The 20,299-nt window shown below is 40.5% G+C and overlaps 1 protein-coding gene across 4 annotated transcripts in view; it reads left to right on the top strand.

The window, feature by feature from the left end:
- The window catches only part of KIAA1841 (KIAA1841 ortholog), a 60,260-nt gene that overhangs the window by 29,748 nt on the left and 10,213 nt on the right, over positions 1-20,299 (top strand). For all 4 annotated transcript variants that reach the window (XR_002734950.2, XM_023228295.2, XM_026446632.2 and 1 more), the window contains 5 exons: positions 3,598-3,750; positions 10,327-10,472; positions 12,786-12,885; positions 14,557-14,589; positions 15,718-15,817. Coding sequence is in view for 3 of the 4 variants with exons in the window: in XM_023228295.2 (XP_023084063.1) it covers positions 3,598-3,750; positions 10,327-10,472; positions 12,786-12,885; positions 14,557-14,589; positions 15,718-15,817 (532 nt within the window). In the remaining variant the exon portion in view is untranslated. The remainder of the gene's footprint in view (positions 1-3,597; positions 3,751-10,326; positions 10,473-12,785; positions 12,886-14,556; positions 14,590-15,717; positions 15,818-20,299) is intronic.

The raw sequence follows: 20,299 nt of genomic DNA on the forward strand, positions 1-20,299 counted from the left end.
ATTCCCACAATTTTAAAAAGGTTTGTTGAAGTATTATATACAGTAAAATTCATCCTTTTTGTGAGCTTCGACAATGCATACAATTGTATAACTACCTCTGCAATCAAAGCATGTAACACTTCCATCACCCTAAAAGAAATTTCTTTGTGCCCCTCTGTAGTCAATTCATTCCCCCACCCTAGCCTCTGGTAACCACTGGTCTGTTTATACATATTTAGTTTTGCCTTTTCCAGAACGTCATATAAATGGAATCATATAGCATTTAGCTTTTCGAATCTAGCTTCTTTCCCTTCAAAAAATGGATATAAAATCTATCCATGATGTTGTTTCATAGATTAGTTTGTTATTTTTTATGGCTAAGTAGTAATCTGTTGTATGACTATATCACAGTATGTTCAGACATTCGCCAGGTGGAGGATGTTTGTAGTGTTCTAGTGTGGGGCCATTATGAAGAAAGCTGCTATAAACATTTTCATACAGGTTTTCCTGTGAACATAGGATTTTATTTCTCTTGGATGTATTTATTTCTCTCTTTTTTTTTTGAGATGGAGTTTCACTCTTGTTGCCTAAGCTGGAGTGCTATGGCACCATCTTGGCTCACTGCAACCTCCACCTCCCGGGTTCAAGCAATTCTCCTGCCTCAGCCTCCCGAGTAGCTGAGATTACTGGCACACGCCAACACACCCGGCTAATTTTTTGTATTTTTAGTAGAAATGGGGTTTCACTGTGTTAGCCAGGATGGTCTTGAACTCATGACCTCAGGTGATCTGCCTGCCTTGGCCTCCCAAAGTACTGGGATTACAGGCCTGAGCCACTGCACCTGGCCTCTCTTCTTTCTTATTACCTAGGAGTAGGATTGCTGGTTTGTGTGGTTGTTTAACACTCGCCATGCCTAACAGTTTTCCAAAGTCCCAGAACCATCTTGCATTTCTACCAGCTACGTATGAGAGTTCTAGTTGCCCCACATCTCAGTAGCAATTGATATTGTCAGGTTTGGATTTTTTTGTTAATCTAATAGGTATGTAAAGGTCCTCCTCACAATCAGAGTGTCGCTTATAATCAAGGATATCAAGCTTCTAAAATCTGACTTGCTCAACATGTCAGACTGCGGAAACTTTGAGAGATTATTTTCCTCTCCTTTACAGCAAATTGAATATTGATTGATTGATATTGAATATTTATTATAGAGCTCATAAACTCATAAAATAGTTTGTATGCAGAATATTGTATATAAGAGAATGTGCACCTTATAGTTTTTATAAGTTCTCAAATTTTTAAAATTAAAAACCATTATGTGAACATCATAATTGAAAGTAACACTAAAAATTCTGAATTACAGACAACTAAAAATTCTGAATTATAGACTATTCTTTAATGCATTTATGTTAAAGATCAGTGCTTATCAAATCTCAGCAACTTCAGTACATCATGATATAAATAGAAAAAAAAGATCAGTGCTTAGAATTGTTAATGTTGTGTTTTTATTTGAATTATCTTACTAACTTGTTTTTTTTAACCTGTTCTCACTCAGAGTCCCTCTCCTCCCCTGACAGGACCCTATTCAGGGTTTCCCCTTCTGAAAGTCTCCCCCAGCGAGGAACCCTCTTGACAAGGGCCTGCTCTTGGTGCGATGCTATAGCTTTTCATCCCATCTCAGAGCCCCCCCAAAAAGAAACAAGTGATCAGAGTACCAGTCAGGGTACCTCCCAAAAGCCCAGTGATCTCCCCTCCATCCAGTCCAAGGTATCACTTTTTCACCTTTTCTGGTCCTTTCCCCAACAGGGATTAATGGTATTACCCATTCAGGTCTTTCTTCACCCCAGGCCTTGTGGGACCGCCCTTAATCATCCAGTGATAGTGCCCCCTTTTAGGATACACCACTGCCACTCACACAGAATCTCCACCCAGAAGCAATGACATCTGGGGTCTTTCCCCAGTCCTCTGGCATGGTATTTCTTACAAACTTTCTACCTCCCACTGGCTAATGGAATTGCCCTCCCAATGGCTCCCCCACCCATGACACAAAAGCCCAACATCCCCTTCCTTTCTTTCCAGATAAAATGGTTTTACCTTCTCAAGGTCTCCTGCCTTCAAAACCCAACATTATCATCACCCACCAATGGTGCCCCCTGCATAGGCCCAAAAGTCTTGTCCCCTCTAGATCTGAGTAAGATATCATCTACTCAAGGATGCTCTCCCTAGCCCACAAGGCTAACAGAATCCAACCTTCAGAGCCCCATAGTATCTCTGAATCCAATAATTTCACCACTCAGAGCCTCAGTTTCCCTTCTCCAAACCAACTTCTGGGACTCAGGGTCCATCCCAACCAACCTTTTCTCAGAGCTGGTGGCACAACCTCTGTCTACCCACCAGCCCCCAGCTGCCTAGCTCAGTGGTCTTTCCCATTGCAAGCAGCACCTGTGTCCACTGAAACTCTACTTAGACAGTGCCTGCACCATGTTCTTTTTTTTCTTCTTCTTTTTTCCCGAGATGGGATCTTGCTACATTGCCCAGGCTGGCCTCGAATTCCTAGGTTTAAGCAGTCCTTCTGCCTCAGCCTCCCTAGTAGCTGGAGTGACAGGTGTGTACCATCACACCTGGCCCTATTTTACCAACTTATAAACAATTGAAACCTGATGGTTAATTTGACAATTAAACCTTGATAAGCTTTTATCAAAGTTTTCAAAGCCAATGATTCAAAGTTACGTCATAGTTTTTATTAATACTGATGCTAAATATTTACCTTAAAAATGCATCAAGGGACCAGGCATGGTGGCTCATGCGTGTAATCCCAGCACTTTGGGAGGCCAAGGCAGGCGGATCACCTGATGTCAAAAGTTCAAGACCAGTCTGACCAACATGGCAAAACCCTGCCTCTACTAAAAATAGAAAAATTAGCCAGGTATGGTGGTGCATGCCTGTAATCCCAGCTACTCGGCAGGCTGAGGCAGGAGAATCGCTTGAATCTGGGTGGTGGAGGTTGCAGTGAGCCGAAATGGCACCACTTCACTCCAGCCTGGGCAATAGAGCGAGATTCCGTCTCAAAAAAAAATGCATCAAGGAATAACCAAATGAAGCAAAATTTTATTTTTCTTTGGAAAACATTTGAGGTGATTGGCCAATTGTAAAATTGAATGTATATCAAGATCAGTTTAATTCATCTGAATTTTGCTTAAGGTGATATCATTTTTTGCTCTCTAATAGCTTTATTCAGGTGGAATTACATGCCATGAAATTTACTCATTTTGTTTTTTTATTTTCATTTTTTTAAGTTAGGTTGTGTTCAGAATTTACTCTTTTTAAATCTGCAGTTCACTTTTTTTTTTTTTTTTGTAAATTTAGAGTTGTACAGTCATCACCATCATCCAATTTTAGCACATTTCTATCACCTCAAAAAGATCCCTGGTGCCCATTTGCTGCTATTTCACATTATAACCTTCTACCCCTGGCAACCACTGATCTATTTTGTGTCTGTATAGGTTGGCTTTTTCTGCGTATTTCATATAAATGGAACATATAATATTTGGTCTTAAGTATTTTTGAAATGTATAATTTTGTTGTGGAAATAGTAGTTGATTTTATCTATTTCTTTCTCAGGCCTTTCTCTGTATTGAATTTTCACATTGTCAGTACCACTCAGAAACAGTGGTTTATCCTACTGCAGCAAGTTCATTGAGTACTGTTGGCACTGGCATTTATCCGTGTTGTAACCAAAAGGTTCTTCGGTTTGATCCTACTCAGCTTACAAAGGTGAATTTTGAATATTGCCCTTTTGTAGCTTCAGTTTTTAAAGTATAACAGTAATACATTAATGTATAAAAGACTTCCAACAATACATAAATAAGTATAGGAAGAAGAAGTTCCTCTTTATAACACTCTCCCATTTTCCATCTCTTCTTAGAGATAATTACTGTTAATGGTTTCCTTTCAGACCTTCTTTTGTACCTTTCAGGCACAAATTATATATATTTTTTGGTTTTTGGAGGTTTTTGTTTTTTGTTTCTTGAGATGGGGTCTCCCTCTGTCGCCCAGGCTGGAGTGCAGTGGTGCCATCCCGGCTCACTCCAGCCTCTGCCTCCCAGGCTCAAACAATCCTCCCACCTCAGCCTTCCGAGTAGCTGGGACTCCAGGCACATGCCACCATACTCAGTAATTTTTTGTATTTTTGTTAGAGACGGGGTTTCGCCATGTTGCCCAGGCTGGTCTTGAACTCATGAACTGAAGTGATCTACCTGCTTTGGCCTCCCAGAGTGCTGGGATTACAGGTGTGAGCCGCCACACCCAGACTTATATATGATTTTTTGTTTTGGAAACCAGATCATACTAATAATACTCTATAATTTGCCTTTTTTACTCAACAACGTAACTAGGGTATCTTTCTGTGCCATTTTATTTAACTGTTGTATAATATTCCAAGCTATGTATATATCACAATTTAACCATTCTCCTATTAATGAACACTTAGGTGGTTTCTAGACTGATGGTATTACTGTGTTGCAGTGAATATCCTTGCACATATATATTGATGCAATGTGTGAGTATTGCTATAGGTTAGATTCTCTGATCACAAACACTTTTGAAAATGTTCTGTAATTAAATGTCATATGTGAATGAAAGGAACCTAAAGCTCTTTATCATCATCCATACAAAAAATACTTACAAAGCACCAAAGATGTGCCATACACTGTGCAAGGTGGAGGATAGCATGTAAAATTGGATCATTTATGCCTTTGTGGAACTTATAGCTGAAGCAGTAATACCAAAAGAAGCACCCAAAGAAATGTTTGAAGACACATACAGGGCCCTAAATATCTATAATAGGCTGGTATGATTCAGCCATAGATGTCAAGGAAATCCTCAAAGGAGTTGGCATTAGGTTGAGATCTGAAGGATTCATAGGAGTATGTGAGGTGAAGAGGAAAGGAAAGAGTGTTCTAGTCAGAACAGCAAGGTCAGAAGGAACACAGTGAGTAAAAGAGACTGACAGCCTGAGGCTGTCGTAGAAAACATGCATAGTTCAAGACAAGCCTGGAAAGGTAGGTAGGTATCAGTCCATGCAGGAGCAGGACGTCATAAGCCATGTTCAAGTTTTTAATTTATCTCCATTTTGAAAATATCAGTTGCAGTGTGGAGAATGCACACTTGAGGGGTAGTCAGTGGAATCACGTACAAAAGGAAGTTATCATAGTAGTCTTAGAGACAGATGATGGTACCAGAGCAGTGAAGATTAAGAGAAGTGGATGAATTTAATATTTAAGAGATGAAACTGAAATTATCTGACAGATTGTATTGCAGAGGGAGAGGGGAAGGATGACTCAGTTTCTTGTTGGTGCTACTGGATAGCTGGTGGTGCTATTCACTGAAGAGGAAGCAGCAGACGGAAATCAGGTTTCAAGAGACTCATGAGTTCTGTTTGGATATTTTGAGTTTGAGGTGCTTTCTGAGATAACCAGGCAGAGGCCGTTAGATATATGAATTTGGGAGCTCAGACAAGTGGTTAGGCTGGAGATAATAACTCATAAGTTTTCTTGCAATAGATGATAGTTAAAGCCAGCAGGTATAGGTGAGCATATGAAAAGCAGAGGGAAACTACAGCTATGGCTGGATGAAGCAGCATGAGCCTGCAAAGGAGAATGGTCAGGGGCAGCCAGAATGATAGGAGAAAAATTGAGGATGTTGAGGGAGTAATATTAAAGAAAGAGGAGTGGACTGTGGTGCCTAGTATGGCTAAGAGGTCAAATAAAATAATGAAAGAACTGTGTCCTTTGGCCTTAGTGACAGGGAATTCATAGGTGTGAAGAGCTGTTTTGGTGGATCCAGAAGCCAGGTTTGTATGGGTTGAGAAATGAGTGAGAGATTAACAAATGGCAACAGTATATATGACATCTCTTTTGGGAAATTTGAGAACGGGAGGAGATAGATTAGTAATTTAGGTTATGAATATTTGTTTAGTGTTTTGGGGGTTGTTTTTTGTTTGTTTGTTTGAGAAGGAGTCTCACTGTTGCCCAGGCTGGAATGCAGTGGCACAATCTTGGCTCACTGCAATCTCTGCCTCCTGGGCTCAAGCGATTCTCCTGCCTCAGCCTCCCAAGTAGCTGGAATTACAGGCACGTGCCACCATACCTGGCTAATTTTTGTATTTTTAGTAGAGAGGGAGGCTCACCATATTGGCCAGGCTAGTCTCGAACTCCTGACCTCAAATGACCCGCCCATCTGGGCCCCCCAAAGTGCTGGTAATACAGGTGTGAGCCACCATGCCTGACATTGTTTCTGTTTTGATACGAGAGAACCTTTTATTTTTTATTTTTTAATTTTTATTTATTTATTTATTTTTTGAGACGGAGTCTCGCTCTGTCGCCCAGGCTGGAGTGCAGTGGCCGGATCTCAGCTCACTGCAAGCTCCGCCTCCCGGGTTTACGCCATTCTCCTGCCTCAGCCTCCCGAGTAGCTGGGACCACAGGCGCCCGCCACCTCACCCGGCTAGTTTTTTTTTTTTTTTTTTTTAGTAGAGACGGGGTTTCAGCAGGTTAGCCAGGATGGTCTCGATCTCCTGACCTTGTGATCCACCCGTCTCGGCCTCCCAAAGTGCTGGAATTACAGGCTTGAGCCACCGTGCCCGGCCCGAGAGAACCTTTTAAAAGTCAGTGGGAAGGATCCAGCTGAGAAGGAGAGGTTGATGGTATAAGGTAAGAAGGCAGGGTAGGGTGGGACCTTAACCACATTTAGTGGTATTAATTTCGACAAGACAGTGGACAGCTCCTCTCTTACAACAGGAGAGAAGAGTAGAATGGTTGTAGATATTAGTAAAATTGTGTTTTTGTCATTTAGTTGATAACTTATTCCAATCCAATACTTTTTCTGTTCTCTAAAAAGTAGAAGATTAAGCCATCCACTAAGAATAAGGGGGAAAAGGGAAGGTTCCAAGGTTTGAGGGAAGTATGGAAGGTTTGAAATAGTATTTTGAAAAATAGAAGAGTGAATTTTCCAGAGAAAATGTATACTGTCAGGAAGTTTCAGAGCTCACTGGAGATTGGCAGTCATAAGTTCACAATATAATTCAACATGCCTGTTTATATCACTCTCTCCAGTAACCCTTGGCTGCGTGAGTACAGGCAGGGAGAAAATGGGTAGTTGAGTTTATCTAGAGTTAGGATTTTGCCAGATGGGGATGATGAAATTTAGGGGCAAGGAATCTGGGATATTGGCGTGAATGTTACTGAATGATGGGTCATGGAATTAAACTGGATTCGTTTTCTTATATTTGCAATCCGTTACCAACTTTGGTTACTTAAAAGTTTTATCGGTGAGGTAATAGATTACTTACATAACATTTATTCTTAAAGTTTTAGTTATACATTTTACATACAAAGATACTTAAATTGGGCATGAGACGTTAAGCGAAATTAGATTAGCTTTGCTAGACCCAAGATATTTCATTAATTCATCATTACTATTATGTTTTTTTCAGTAACATGATTTTTTAGTCTTTACATTTCTTTCTAACCACTTTAATTTTTAACCTTGTTAATTTGTAACCACAAATTTACATTTGTGGTTAGTTTATTTCCATTTTAGCTCTCACATTTCCACATTGTTTCGAGCAAAATATATTTCTTTGTAGCATCTTTAAAAAAATATATTGGCCAGGCTAGGTGGCTCACGCCTGTAATCCCAGCACTTTGGGAGGCCGAGGTGGGCGGATCATGAGGTCAGGAGATCAAGACCATCCTGGCTAACACAGTGAAGCCCCTTCCCTACTAAAAATACAAAAAATTAGCTGGGCGTGGTGGCGGCGCCTATAGTTCCAGCTACTCAGGAGGCTGAGGCAGGAGAATGGTGTGAACCTGGGAGGTGGAGCTTGCAGTGAGTCAAGATCACGCCACTGCACTCCAGCCTGGGCGACAAATCAAGACACTGTCTGAAGAAAAAAAAATTATATATATGTATAGGCCGGGCATGGGGTGGCTCATGCCTGTAATCCCAGCACTTTGAGAGGCCGAGATGGGTGGATCACCTGAGGTCAGGAGTTCAAGACCAGCCTGGCCAATATGGGGAAAACACTGTCTCTACTGAAAATACAAAAATTAGCTGGACATCATGGTGGGCGCCTGTAATCCCAGCTACTCGGGAGGCTGAGGCAGGAGAATCGCTTGAATCAGGAGGCAGAGGTTGCAGTGAGCCAAGATCAGACCATTGCACTCCAGCCTGGGTGACACAGCAAGACTCCATCTCAAAAAAACCAAAATATATATATGATGAATCTTTTGTTGATATATATGTTGCTTATATCCCGGCTGGGCACAGTTGCTCTTGCCTGTGATCCCAGCACTTTGGGAGGCCGAGGCGGTCAGATCATGAGATCAAGAGATCAAGACCACCCTGGCCAACATGGTGAAACCCCGTCTCTAGTAAAAATACAAAAATTAACTAGGTGTGGTGGTGTGTGCCTGTAGTCCCAGCTACTTGGGAGGCTGAGGCAGGAGAATTGCTTGAACCCAGGAGGCAGAGATTGCAGTGACGTGAGATCGTGCCACTGCACTCCAGCCTAATAACAGAACAAGACTGTGTCTCAGAAAAAAACAGGAGAAAGACAACAGGCACTTCAGACAAAAAAACAGTTGTTCTGTAAACATGAAAACGACAGCCTCATTTGTGACTGGATAGATACAAATTAAAGCCAGAATGAATACCAATACACATTTACCAGAATGACTAAATTTTTTTTTTTTTTGAGGTGGAGTCTTGCTCTTGCTCTGTTGCCCAGGCTGCAGTGTAGTGGCACAATGTTGGCACACTGCAACCTCTGTCTCCCAGGTTCAAGCAATTCTCATGCCTCAGCCTCCTGAGTAGCTGGATTACAGGTGCCTGGCACCACGCCTGGCTAAATTTTTGTGTTTTTATTAGAGACAGGGTTTCACCATGTTGGCCAGTGTGGTCTCGAACTCTTAACCTCAAGTGGTCTGCCTGCCTCGGCCTCCCAAAGTGACGAGCCACCACGCCCAGCCAGAATGACTACAGTTTAAATGTCTGACCAAGTGTTAGCAAGGGTGTGGAGTAACAAATCCTCCTATACTGCTGATGGTAATATAATTTGGTACACATGAGCACTTGTGTACCGGGAAACAGACAAAAGAATGTTCATAGCAATATTATTTTTAGTAGCCCCAAACTAGAAACAACCCATCTATCAGTGGTAGAAGAGGTAAATAAATGGTATATATTCATGCAGTGAAACACTATACATTAAAGCAAATGTTATTATTACATGACATAACATCATTGAATCATAAAAACATAATTTTTTTTTTTTTTTTTTTGAGACAGAGTCTCGCTCTGTCACCCAGGCTGGAGTGCAGTGGCGTGATCTTGGCTCACTGCAAGCTCCGCCTCCCTGGTTCACGCCTTTCTCCTGCCTCAGCCTCCCAAGTAGCTGGGACTACAGGCGCCCGCCACCACGCCCGGCTAATTTTTTTTTTTTTTTGTATTTTTAGTAGAGACGGGGTTTCACCGTGTTAGCCAGGATGGTCTCGATCTCCTGACTTCATGATCCACCCTCCTCGGCCTCCCAAAGTGCTGGGGTTACAGACGTGAGCCATCACACCTGGCCTTTTTTTTTTTTTTTTTTTTTTGAGACAGGATTTCACTCTCACCCAAGCTGGGGTGCTATGGCCTGATCACTGCTAAAGGCAATCTCAACCTTCCTGAGCTCAAGTGATCCTCCCACCTCAGCTTCCTGAGATAGCTGGGACTGGAGGCATGCACCACCACACCCAGCTAATTTTTTTCTACTTTTTTAGAGACAGGGTTTTGCCGTGTTGCCCAGGCTGATCTCAAACTCCTGGGCTCAAGCAATCCACCCACCTCGGCCTCCCAAAGAGCTGGGATTACAGGCTTGAGCCACCTCACCCAGTAGAAACATAATGTCAAGCAAAACAGGTGAGACAAAACTAAACTATAGTGTTTAGGAATGCATCCTTAAGTGGCAGAAGGATAAAGAAAAGCAAGGAAGTAATTACCACAAGCCAGGGTAGAGGTTACCTGTTGGGAGGAGGGAAACCATTATGATCAGAATTGGGCCTGTGGGGACTCCTGGAGTGTTGGCAGTGTTCTGATTCTTAATGTGGATTGTGATTATATGGGTATTCTTGGGTATTTGTTAAGCCATTATGATTGAATCTCTTTTCTATATGAGGAATGTTTTTCTTGAGAAAAAGTTATAAAATATGTATATGACAATATGACTAGGCAAAGAAAAGAAAAACAGTGATCTTTAAAGGAGTGTTCTATAAGAAACTAACCTCTAATTTATTGTCTCTTATGTGACAGGGCTGTAAAGTAAGGGACCACATGATTACACTTCGTGATCAAGGTGAAGGCGCAGATTTGCCATCCTGTCCCATTGCTAGAATATTGGACGATTTGCACAAGTACAGAGATGTCATTGTTGTGCCTTTTTCAAAAGATACAGTTAGGTGAGGGGTGGAAAAACCCAACACTGTATTATAGCTTTATTCAGCGGTTCCTATTTCAGAATCCCTTATCCCATAGTGCTTCCCCAAATCAGCAATGTCAGTCCTCAAGTAGTTTTCATTATTTCAGAAAACTTAACTGAAATTATATGTTAGCTTACAATAAGAGCAGAGAGATATTTATTTGATAGGCAGAACACTTAAAAATACTGGAGGTGGCCGGGCACGGTGGCTCACATCTTTAATCCCAGCACTTTGGGAGGCTGAGGCGGGTGGATCACAAGATCAGGAGATCGAGATCATCCTGGCTAACATGGTGAACCCCTGTCTCTACTAAAAATACAAAAAATTAGCCAGGCGTGGTCATGGGCGCCTGTAGTCCCAGCTACTCAGGAGACTGAGGCAGGAGAATGGCGTTAACCCGGGAGGCAGAGCTGGCAGTGAGCCAAGATCACGCCACTGCACTCCAGCCTGGGCAACAGAACGAGACTCCATCTCGAAAAAAAATAAAATAAAATACTGGAGGTACAAGGGGAGGAAAAACAAATGAAAAGAGCCCCTGGTGATTAAAAAGGTTAAGACCTTAAATCCAGTTTGCGGTGGTGACTGGTGAGGGTTCCCAATTTGCTTGAGGCCCTCTCAATCAATTGATCAACCAGTTGATTGTATCAATCAGTGCATGATTGATACAACTAGAAAAAAATGTTGATGGTTGAGTTCATCTCTCCCTAAGTATGAACCCCTCGAATTCAGTAATTTCTGAAGTCACGTTCATCATTTTGTAATGGCAGCAGGCTGTAAGGTTAGAGGCTGGAGGACACTTTAAAAGAGGCTGTTCTTAGCCGGGCGTGGTGGCTCACACCTTTAATCCCAGTATTTTGGGAGGCCAAGGCAGGCCGATCACTTGAAGTCAGGAGTTTGAGACCAGCCTGGCCAATGTGTGGAAACCCTGTCTCTTCTAACCAGGAATGGTGGCGGGTGCCTGTAATCCCAGCTATTTGGGAGGCTGAGGCAGGAGAATCGCTTGAACCCGGGAGGCAGAGGCTGCAGTGAGCTGAGATTGTGCACTGCACTCCAGCCTGGGCGACAGAGGGAGACTCTGTCTCAAAAAAAAAAAAAAGAAAAAAAGAAATACTTTTTTTTTCAGTTGGAATTTCGCTCGTGTTGCCCAGGCTGGAGTGCGGTGGCACGATCTCGGCTCACTGCAACCTCTGCCTCCCTGTTTCAAGCGATTCTCCTGCCTCAGCCTCCTGAGTAGCTGGGATTACAGCCACCCACTAATTTTTGCGTGTAAACGCCCAGCTAATTTTTGTATTTTTAGTAGAGACAGGGTTTCACCATGTCGGCTAGGCTGGTCTCGAACTCCTGACCTCATCATCCACCCACCTCAGCCTCCCAAAGTGCTGAGATTACAGACAGGCGTGAGCCACCGCACCTAGCCACCCCCCCACTTTTTTTTTTTTGAGGTGGAGTCTCACTCTGTCACCAGGCTGGAGTGCAGCATCACAATCTCAGCTCACTGCAACCTCTACCTCTCGGGTTCAAGCAATTGCCCTGCCTCAGCCTCCCAAGTAGTTGGGATTACAGGCATGTACCACCATGCCCAGCTAATTTTTTGTATTTTAGTAGAGACAGGGTTTCACCACGTTGGCCAAGACGGTCTCGATCTCCTGACCTCGTGATCTGTCCACCTCGGCCTCCCAAAGTGCTGGGATTACAGGCGTGATCCACTGCGCTTAACCAAGGCTGTTCTCAAAACAGTACCAATTATGCAGCCCATACCACCACCTTGCAGGTACGATGCTTCAGGTACAATGGTGCTTGCTGTATGGGGTGTCTTTTGCTAGAGGAATCACTATACGAATTAAGAAATGTCATTGTTGGCCGGGCACGGTGGCTCACACCAGTAATCCCAGCATTTTAGGAGCCAAGGTGGATGGATCAACTGAGGGCAAGAGTTCAAGACCAGCCTGGCCAACATGGTGAAAATACAAAATTAGCCAGGTGTGATGGCAGGTGCCTGTAATCCCAGCTACTCGGGAGGCTGAGGCAGGAGAATCGCTTGTACCCGGGAGGCAGAGGTTGCAGTGAGCCAAGATCATGCCATTACTCTCTAGCCTGGGTGACAGAGCGAGACTCCATCTCAAAAAAACAAACAAACAAAAAAAGAAAATGTCATTGTTGAAGTGATATCCTCATACTCAGGAACTGTATTTTTAAAGAACGATTTATGAAACATTTGCAATAAAAAGATATTCACATTTAAATTTTTAAGAAAGTAAACTCTTCTCCATAAAAATGTCTTTTTCTTTCAAGTGATGTTGGGGTTGGCCCCTGTGATGAAAAGGGTATAGAATGTGATGTTTTACTGGAGCCAAATACACCATGGGGTCCCAAAACTGGGGAGCTCAATGCTGTGAGTAGCTTGTTTCACTTATTCTTTATTTACATAAATAATTAATGACATTTAATTTTTGACAGGAACCTGATCAATTTAAGTTGAAATTGAACTGACTACCTAATCATAAGAAGGTATTATGCCTAGTAATAGGACTTTAAGGGTAATAGGACACATTTCTTGCCCTCAAAGAATTAATAATGAATACATTTAAATTTGGGGGAAAAAAAAACATGGAGCCAGGCATGGTAACTCACACCTGTAATCCCAGCACTTTGGGAGGCTGAGGCAGGAAGATGGCTTGAGTCAGAGTTTGAGACCAGCCTGGGCAATATAGTGAGACCTCTTTTTTACAAAAAAGGTTGAAAACTTAGCCAAATGGGGTGCCTTGTGCCTGTAGTCGAAGTTTTGCTGGGAGGCTGAATTGGGAAGACAGCTTAAGCCCAGGAGGCAGAGGTTGCAGTGAGCCGAGATCGCACTACTGCACTCCAGCCTTGGTGACAGAGGGAGACTCTGTCTCAAAAAAAAAAAAGAAAAACCAAAAACATAACATGCTCTTTAAGGTTTTTATTATGGACAAATTATGATTTGAAGAATGAAGATAGCATTAATGGATATTTTGTTTCCTCCTCATTCTGTAACTTTTTTTTTTGGCTTAAAATTATCCTTTTATTGTAGTTAGGAATAGATTTAGATTCTTCAAAAGTTCCAGTCTGGAGTCTAGATGACAGAGTGAGACCCTGTCTCAAAAAACAAACACACAAAAGTTTCAAAACTGAAATATTTTTAAAGTGACCAGAAAACTTGATTCCTTTGACTCCTTTTTATTCCGTTGCCTTTGTTACTAAAGACCAGGAAATATATTTGCCTATGAATGTTCTGTCTTTGTGTTGGTTTAGATGGCATTTACTTGAGAAAGTGAAATATGCCCTGTGAAGTGCTTTATGAACTTCAGACAGCTATACAAATATTCACTCATGCCAGGCATGGTGGTTCATGCCTGTATACAATCCCTGCACTTTGGGAAGCTGAGATTAGGAGTTCAAGACCAGCCTGGTCAACATGGTGAAACCCTGTCTCTACTAAAAGTACAAAATTTAGCTGAGTACAGTGGCATGCCCCTGTTATCGCAGCTACTCGGGAGGCTGAGGCAGGAGAATCACTTAAACCCAGAAGGTGGAGGTTGTGGTGAGTGGAGATTGTGCCACTGCACTCCAGCCTGGGCGACAGAGTGAGACTCTGTCTCAAAAAAAAAAAAAAAAATTCACACATTAACGTTTATTTATCAACTATATGTCAAACAACAAACTAGATTAATTGAATGTCCAGAATGTCCATATGTAGTCTGCTTCCTTAATTTATATTAAAATATATACATTAAAAAGTGATTGAAATAGTTCTAAAAAATAACAAATTATTTTAGTAATTTACTTGCACATGATTGACTTGTCCTTTGGAAATAATACTGGGAAAGTGTCTTTATTTTTAGAAAGCATCCACATCCTCCTCTGGCAGAGGATATTAAAGACTGTAACATATCACTTTCAGCCTGAGTTTTAAATTATGTTTCAGCCTGGAAGGGAACTATATTTGTAAGTTCTTTCAACTCTTCTACAATATCTATATGAAAATAAGGAGCTGCAATCTGGGTAAATGCAGATTTATTAATCTCTTATTCCTGTCTTATAGTTCTTGTCATTGAAAAACTGGACTCTACAACTGGTAAGTGAGCAATTATAGTTAGCATTCCTAGATCTCTTTCTTCCTAAATTAAAGTTTACTTTAATATTAGTATCTTATTTTACAAATTTTAGTTAAATATACGTCTTCCTTTTCAGATTCTCCTATTTTCACTTAACTAAAAATGTCATTAAATTATTTAAGACAGACACATATTCCATATCTGGCTGCATAATCCATAGATGTAGTTAAAAGACTTTTTAAAGTCACTCTTACATCATATTTAGGACATTGAACGAAGCAACAAATCTGTTGAGTTCCAGTTATTTGATTGTTTGAGTGATTGGTTGACTTTTTTTTTAAATGCTGTCTGCCATCAATATTCATAAGAATGGAATAGGAATTTGGATTAGTGGTAACAGACAGTAGGGCATAGAGATGCAGGAAGGTAATGCAGATATGGTTAAATAATCCAGGGCCACATTCACCCGGAGAATGTGCATATGTGCCTGTTTATAAGACTACTTTAGGCCAGGCACGGTGGCTCATGCCTGTAATCCCAGCACTTTGGGAGGCCGAGGCGGGTGCATCACAAGGTCGGGAGATCAAGACCATCCTGGCTAACACAGTGAAACCCCGTCTCTACTAAAAAAAATACAAAAAATCAACCGGACGCAGTGGTGGGTGCCTGTAGTCCCAGCTACTTGGGAGGCTGAGGCAGGAGAATGGTGTGAACCTGGGAGGCAGAGCTTGCAGTGAGCTGAGATCGTACCACTGCAGTCCAGCCTGGGCAACAGAGTGAGACTCCATCTCAAAAAAAAAACAAAAAAACAAAGACTACTTTAATAGTGGTGGTTACTATATTATAATTTAACCTTAATATCAAGGAATATACATTTAGTAGAGTGATAGAGGTACAATTCAACAAATACTGAGTACTTATGTGCCTACTACTGTTCTAGATTCTGTGAAGGAATTAAAAAATATATGATGCTGCTTCGAATGTAAAAATTCTTATGTCCGTTTCCTGGATATTGTGCTAGCCAGAGGTTATTTTATCAGCTCTTGATTGACTTACTCATTCAAAAGAAATTTAGGTAAATGTGTTTGAAAGAATTCATTAAAAATATCATAATATTACATTTATAATAGATTTTTTTTTTAACTTAGAAACAACAGTCACTGTTTTCAGAAGAAGAAGAATATACCACTGGATCTGAGGTCACTGAAGATGAAGTTGGAGATGAAGAAGAAGTATCCAAAAAACAAAGTATTGGTTTATAAGTTAAAATCAAATCTCACTGTTTATGAAGGGGTTACATTCTGAAGCCTTTAATGCAAGGGACAGGGAATTAGTTTTATATATATGGTAGGTTGCAACATAGGAAAAAAAAAAAATTAGAAAGGGGACACCATCAAGATTTCCTAACCTGGGCATGAACACAGAATACTCAAAGCTATAAAGAAAGGGCAGTACACTGAGAAAGAACTGTCCAGGTTTTCACTTCAGGTGCAACTAAATGTGTGACTTATGTCAGATGAAATGTGATCTGAGATGTGTACCTGAGATGATTTGGAGTGATACTCAAATGAACCATTAAATAACATTCATAAATATATGATTTTTGTTTTAGTGGAAAGCATGTTTTGTTTTTTGTTTTTGGTTTTTTTTTTGAGACGGAGTCTTACTCTGTCACAGTGGCACAATCTTGGCTCACTGCAATCTCTACTTCCTGGGTTCAAGCAATTCTCCTGCCTCAGTCTCCTGAGTAGCTGGGACTACAGGCGCATGCCACCACACCTGGCTAATTTTTTTTGCATTTTTAATAGAGACCGGGTTTCACAATGTTGGTCAGGCTGGTCTTGAACTCCTGACCTCAGATGATCCACCCGTCTCGGCCTCCCAGAGTGCTGGGATTACAGGCATGAGCCACTGTGCCTAGCCGAAAGCATGATTATTATACAACTATAAAATTGTGTCAAAATTTCTCAATTCATTAGTTCCAAGAAACAGCAAGGAAAATTGGTTCAAAGAGCCATTGAAGATTCAAGTATTTATAGGCAATTATGAATCCATTTTGTCACAATAATTTACCTCTTTTAGGATTTCATATGAGTGGAATCATGAGTAATCTTTTGTCTCTGGCTTATTTCACTTAGTATAAGGTTTTTGAGGTTCATTCATATTGTTTATTCCTTTTTATTGCAGTGTAGTATTCCATTAAACTACTTTTGAAAAAAGAATGTTGGTCTGGGCGCGGTGGCTCATACCTGTAATCCCAGCACTTTGGGAGGCTGAGGCGGGCAGATCACCTGAGGTCAGGAGTTCAAAACCAGCCTGGTCAACATGGTGAATCCCCATCGCTACTAAAAATGCAAAAATTAGACTGGTTCATGCCTATAATCTCAGCACTTTGGAAGGCTGAGGCAGGCAGATCACCTGGGGTCAGGAGTTCAAGAGCAGCCTCTCCAACATGGTGAAACCCCATCTCTACAAAAATACAAAAATTAGCTGGGCATAATGACGAGTGCCTGTAATCCCAGCTAATGGGGAGGTTGAGGTGGGAGAATTGCTTGAACCCGCAAGGTGGAGGTTGCAGTGAGCCGAGATCATGCCATTGCATGCCAGCCTGGGCGACACAGCAAGACTCTCTCTCTCAAAAAAAAAAAAGTACAAAAATTAGCTGGATGTGGTGGCAGGTGCCTGTAATCCCAGCTACTCAGGAGGCTGATGCAGGAGAATCACTTGAACCCAGGAAGGGGAGGTTGCAGTGAGCCAAGACCATCCCATTGCATTCCAGCCTGGGCAACCAGAGCGAAATTCCATCTGAAAAAAAAAAAATGTTAAAGAAGATTGTAAGTTAGATAGAAAATTGATCAGTGTCATACAACTTAGTGAACCCGTAACTCTTAGGTTATCTTTTTAGAAATCGTTTGCATTTTTATTAGACACAAAAACCTGAAAGTTAACATGTAACTTTCAGATGCCATCAGCAGATGGTAGTCAGACGTAGTACATTCTCTTAGAGAATTAAATGATTCTTGAGTAGGCATGTTAAACAGCCCTCCAATATGACATTGGAAAAACATGCTGCCTTCCCTTTATCTTCTCTCCAAGTTTTACATAATTTTTCTTAACATATTGAATCCTCCAATGAAAAAGCTGGTTCTTTAGCAATTTTGTGTCAATTTTAACTAGTAAAGGAGAAAGTTCTACTAGGTTTTTTTTCCAACAGTTTGAGGTATAAGTTATATGTTGCAAAAATCACCCATTTTAAGTGTACATGTAGATGAGTTTTGGCACACAGATGTGTAACCACCACCAAAATCAAAATCTAGAACATCATTTCAAAAAATTCCTTCATCCCCCTTTGTACTCAGTTCCCTTTCTCCAGTTCTGCCCTTAGGCAACCATGAATCTGTTTTGTCAAAATAATTTACCTTTTTAAGAGTTTCATATGAATGGAATCATGAGTAATTTTTTGTCTCTGGCTTCTTTCACTTAGTATGAGGTTTTTGAGATTCATCCATATTATTGCATGTGTCAGTAGTTAATTCCTTTTTATTGCAGAGTAATATTCCATTATATGGTTATACCATACTTTGTTTATCCATTCGCAATTTCATGGACATATGGGTTGTTCCCTCTTGTTGGCTGTTGTGAATAATGCTGCTATGAACATTTGCATACAAGTCTGTATGGACATGTGTTTTCATTTTTCTTGGGTAGGTTAGGAGTAAAATTACTAGATCATATGGTAAGTGTATGTTTAGCTTTATAAGAAACTGCCAAATTGTTTTGCAAAGTGACTGTTTTGCATCTCCATGAGCAGTGGAGCATTCCCATCACTGTGCGTTCCCACCAGCAGTGTCTGAGAGTTCTAGTTGCTGTACATTCACATTAATACTTGGTATTACTAGTCTTTTTAATTTTAGGCATTCTAGTGGGTAGATAGTAATAAGCATCTTTTCATGTTTTTATTGACCATTTATATATCTTTTTTATGAAGGGTTTCTTTAAATCTTTGGCCCATTTTTATTGGATCCTTTGCCTTATTATTGAATTGTAAGATTTCTTTATATATACTTTAGATCTAAGTCTTTTTTGTCAGTCATATGTTTCTCAATATTTCCCCTAGTCTATGCCTTGCCTTTTAATTTTTTTTTTTTTTTTTTTTTGAGATAAAGTCTTGTTCTGTCATCCAGACTGGAGTGTAGAGGTGCGATCTCTCACTGCAACCTCTGCCTCCTGGATTCCAGCAATTCTTCTGCCTCAGCCACCTGAGTAGCTAGGATTACAGGTGTGCACCACCACACTGGACTACTTTTTATATTTTTAGTAGAGATGGGGTTTTGCCATGTTGGCCAAGCTGGTCTCGAACTCCTGACCTCAGAGGATCTGCCTGTCTCGGCCTCCCAAGTGTTGGGATTACAGGCATGAGCCACTGCACCAGACCTAATTTTCTTAATGATGTCTTTTGAAGAACTTAACTTGTAAATTTTGTGAATTCTAGTTTTTTAGTTTTTCCTTTTTATGTTCCATTATTTAATAGCTAAGAAGTATTTGCCTACCCCAAAGTCACAAAGATTTTCTGCTCTTTTCTTCTAGAAGTTGTATGATTTTAGCTTTTTATTTAAGATTATGATCCCATTCAGGTTAATTTTTGTTTATTGTATGAGTTAAGGGTCAAGCTTCCTTTTTTTCCATAGGCATAGCTGGTTGTTCCAGCACCGTTTATTGAAAAGACTATTCTTTCCTAATATATTGGAATACCTTGGCATCTCTGTTAAAAATCAGTTGACTGTTTACATTTCCAAACTCTCTGTTTTCTTCCATTGATTCTTAGGTCTTTCTTTACATCAGCATATCAATACCACACTATTAATTTTTGTAGATTTTAGTGAGTCTTGAAACCTGGTGGTGGGAGTCCTCCAAAATTGTTCTTTAATTTTAAATTATTTTGGCCTTTCAAGGTGCTTTGCATTTTCTACAAATTTTAGAGTCTGTGTGGATATTTGTACAAATATCTTTTTGGGATTTTTGTTGGGATTATGTTGAACCCATATCCAATTTGAAGTGAATTCCTTTTTTTTCCAATGGCAGTTTTTCCCATCCATGAACATGGAATATCTCTCCATTTATTTAGGACTTTTTTAATGTCTCTCAACAATGTTTTGTAGTTTCAGTGTACAGGTGTTGAACATCTTTTGTTAAATTTATTCCTCCCTATTTTTATGCTATTATAAATGGAATTGTTTTTCTGGTTGCTCATTGATCATAATACTAATGATGGTCAAAATACAATTGATGTTTGTATATTGACTGTGTGCTGTGACCTTGCTAAATTCAGTTATTTGCTCTTCATTTATTAGACTTCATTCCAACCTGTATACCTTTTATTTACATGTCTTGCCTTTTGTGCTGGTTAGGACTGATATTGAATAGAAGTGGTGAAAACAGACAGACATCCTTACCTTGTCTTATGGGGAAAACATCCAGTCTTTAACCATTAAGTATGTAATGTTAGTTTTTGGCTTCCCATAAATGTCCTTTCTCAGTTGAGAAAGTTCCTTTCTGTTTCTCTTCTGCTGAGTTTTTATAGTGAATAGGTGTTGCCTTTTGTCAAATGCTTTTTCTCCATCTATTGAGAAGATCATATATATAGATGTTCTCCTTTATTGTATCAATTAGGTACATTAATTGATTTTTCACATGTTACACCAGTATTCTGGTGTAAACTCCACTTGGTCA

This window comes from Piliocolobus tephrosceles, chromosome 15 (assembly GCF_002776525.5).
Source record: "Piliocolobus tephrosceles isolate RC106 chromosome 15, ASM277652v3, whole genome shotgun sequence".
In the NCBI taxonomy this organism is placed as follows: Eukaryota; Metazoa; Chordata; class Mammalia; order Primates; family Cercopithecidae; genus Piliocolobus; species Piliocolobus tephrosceles.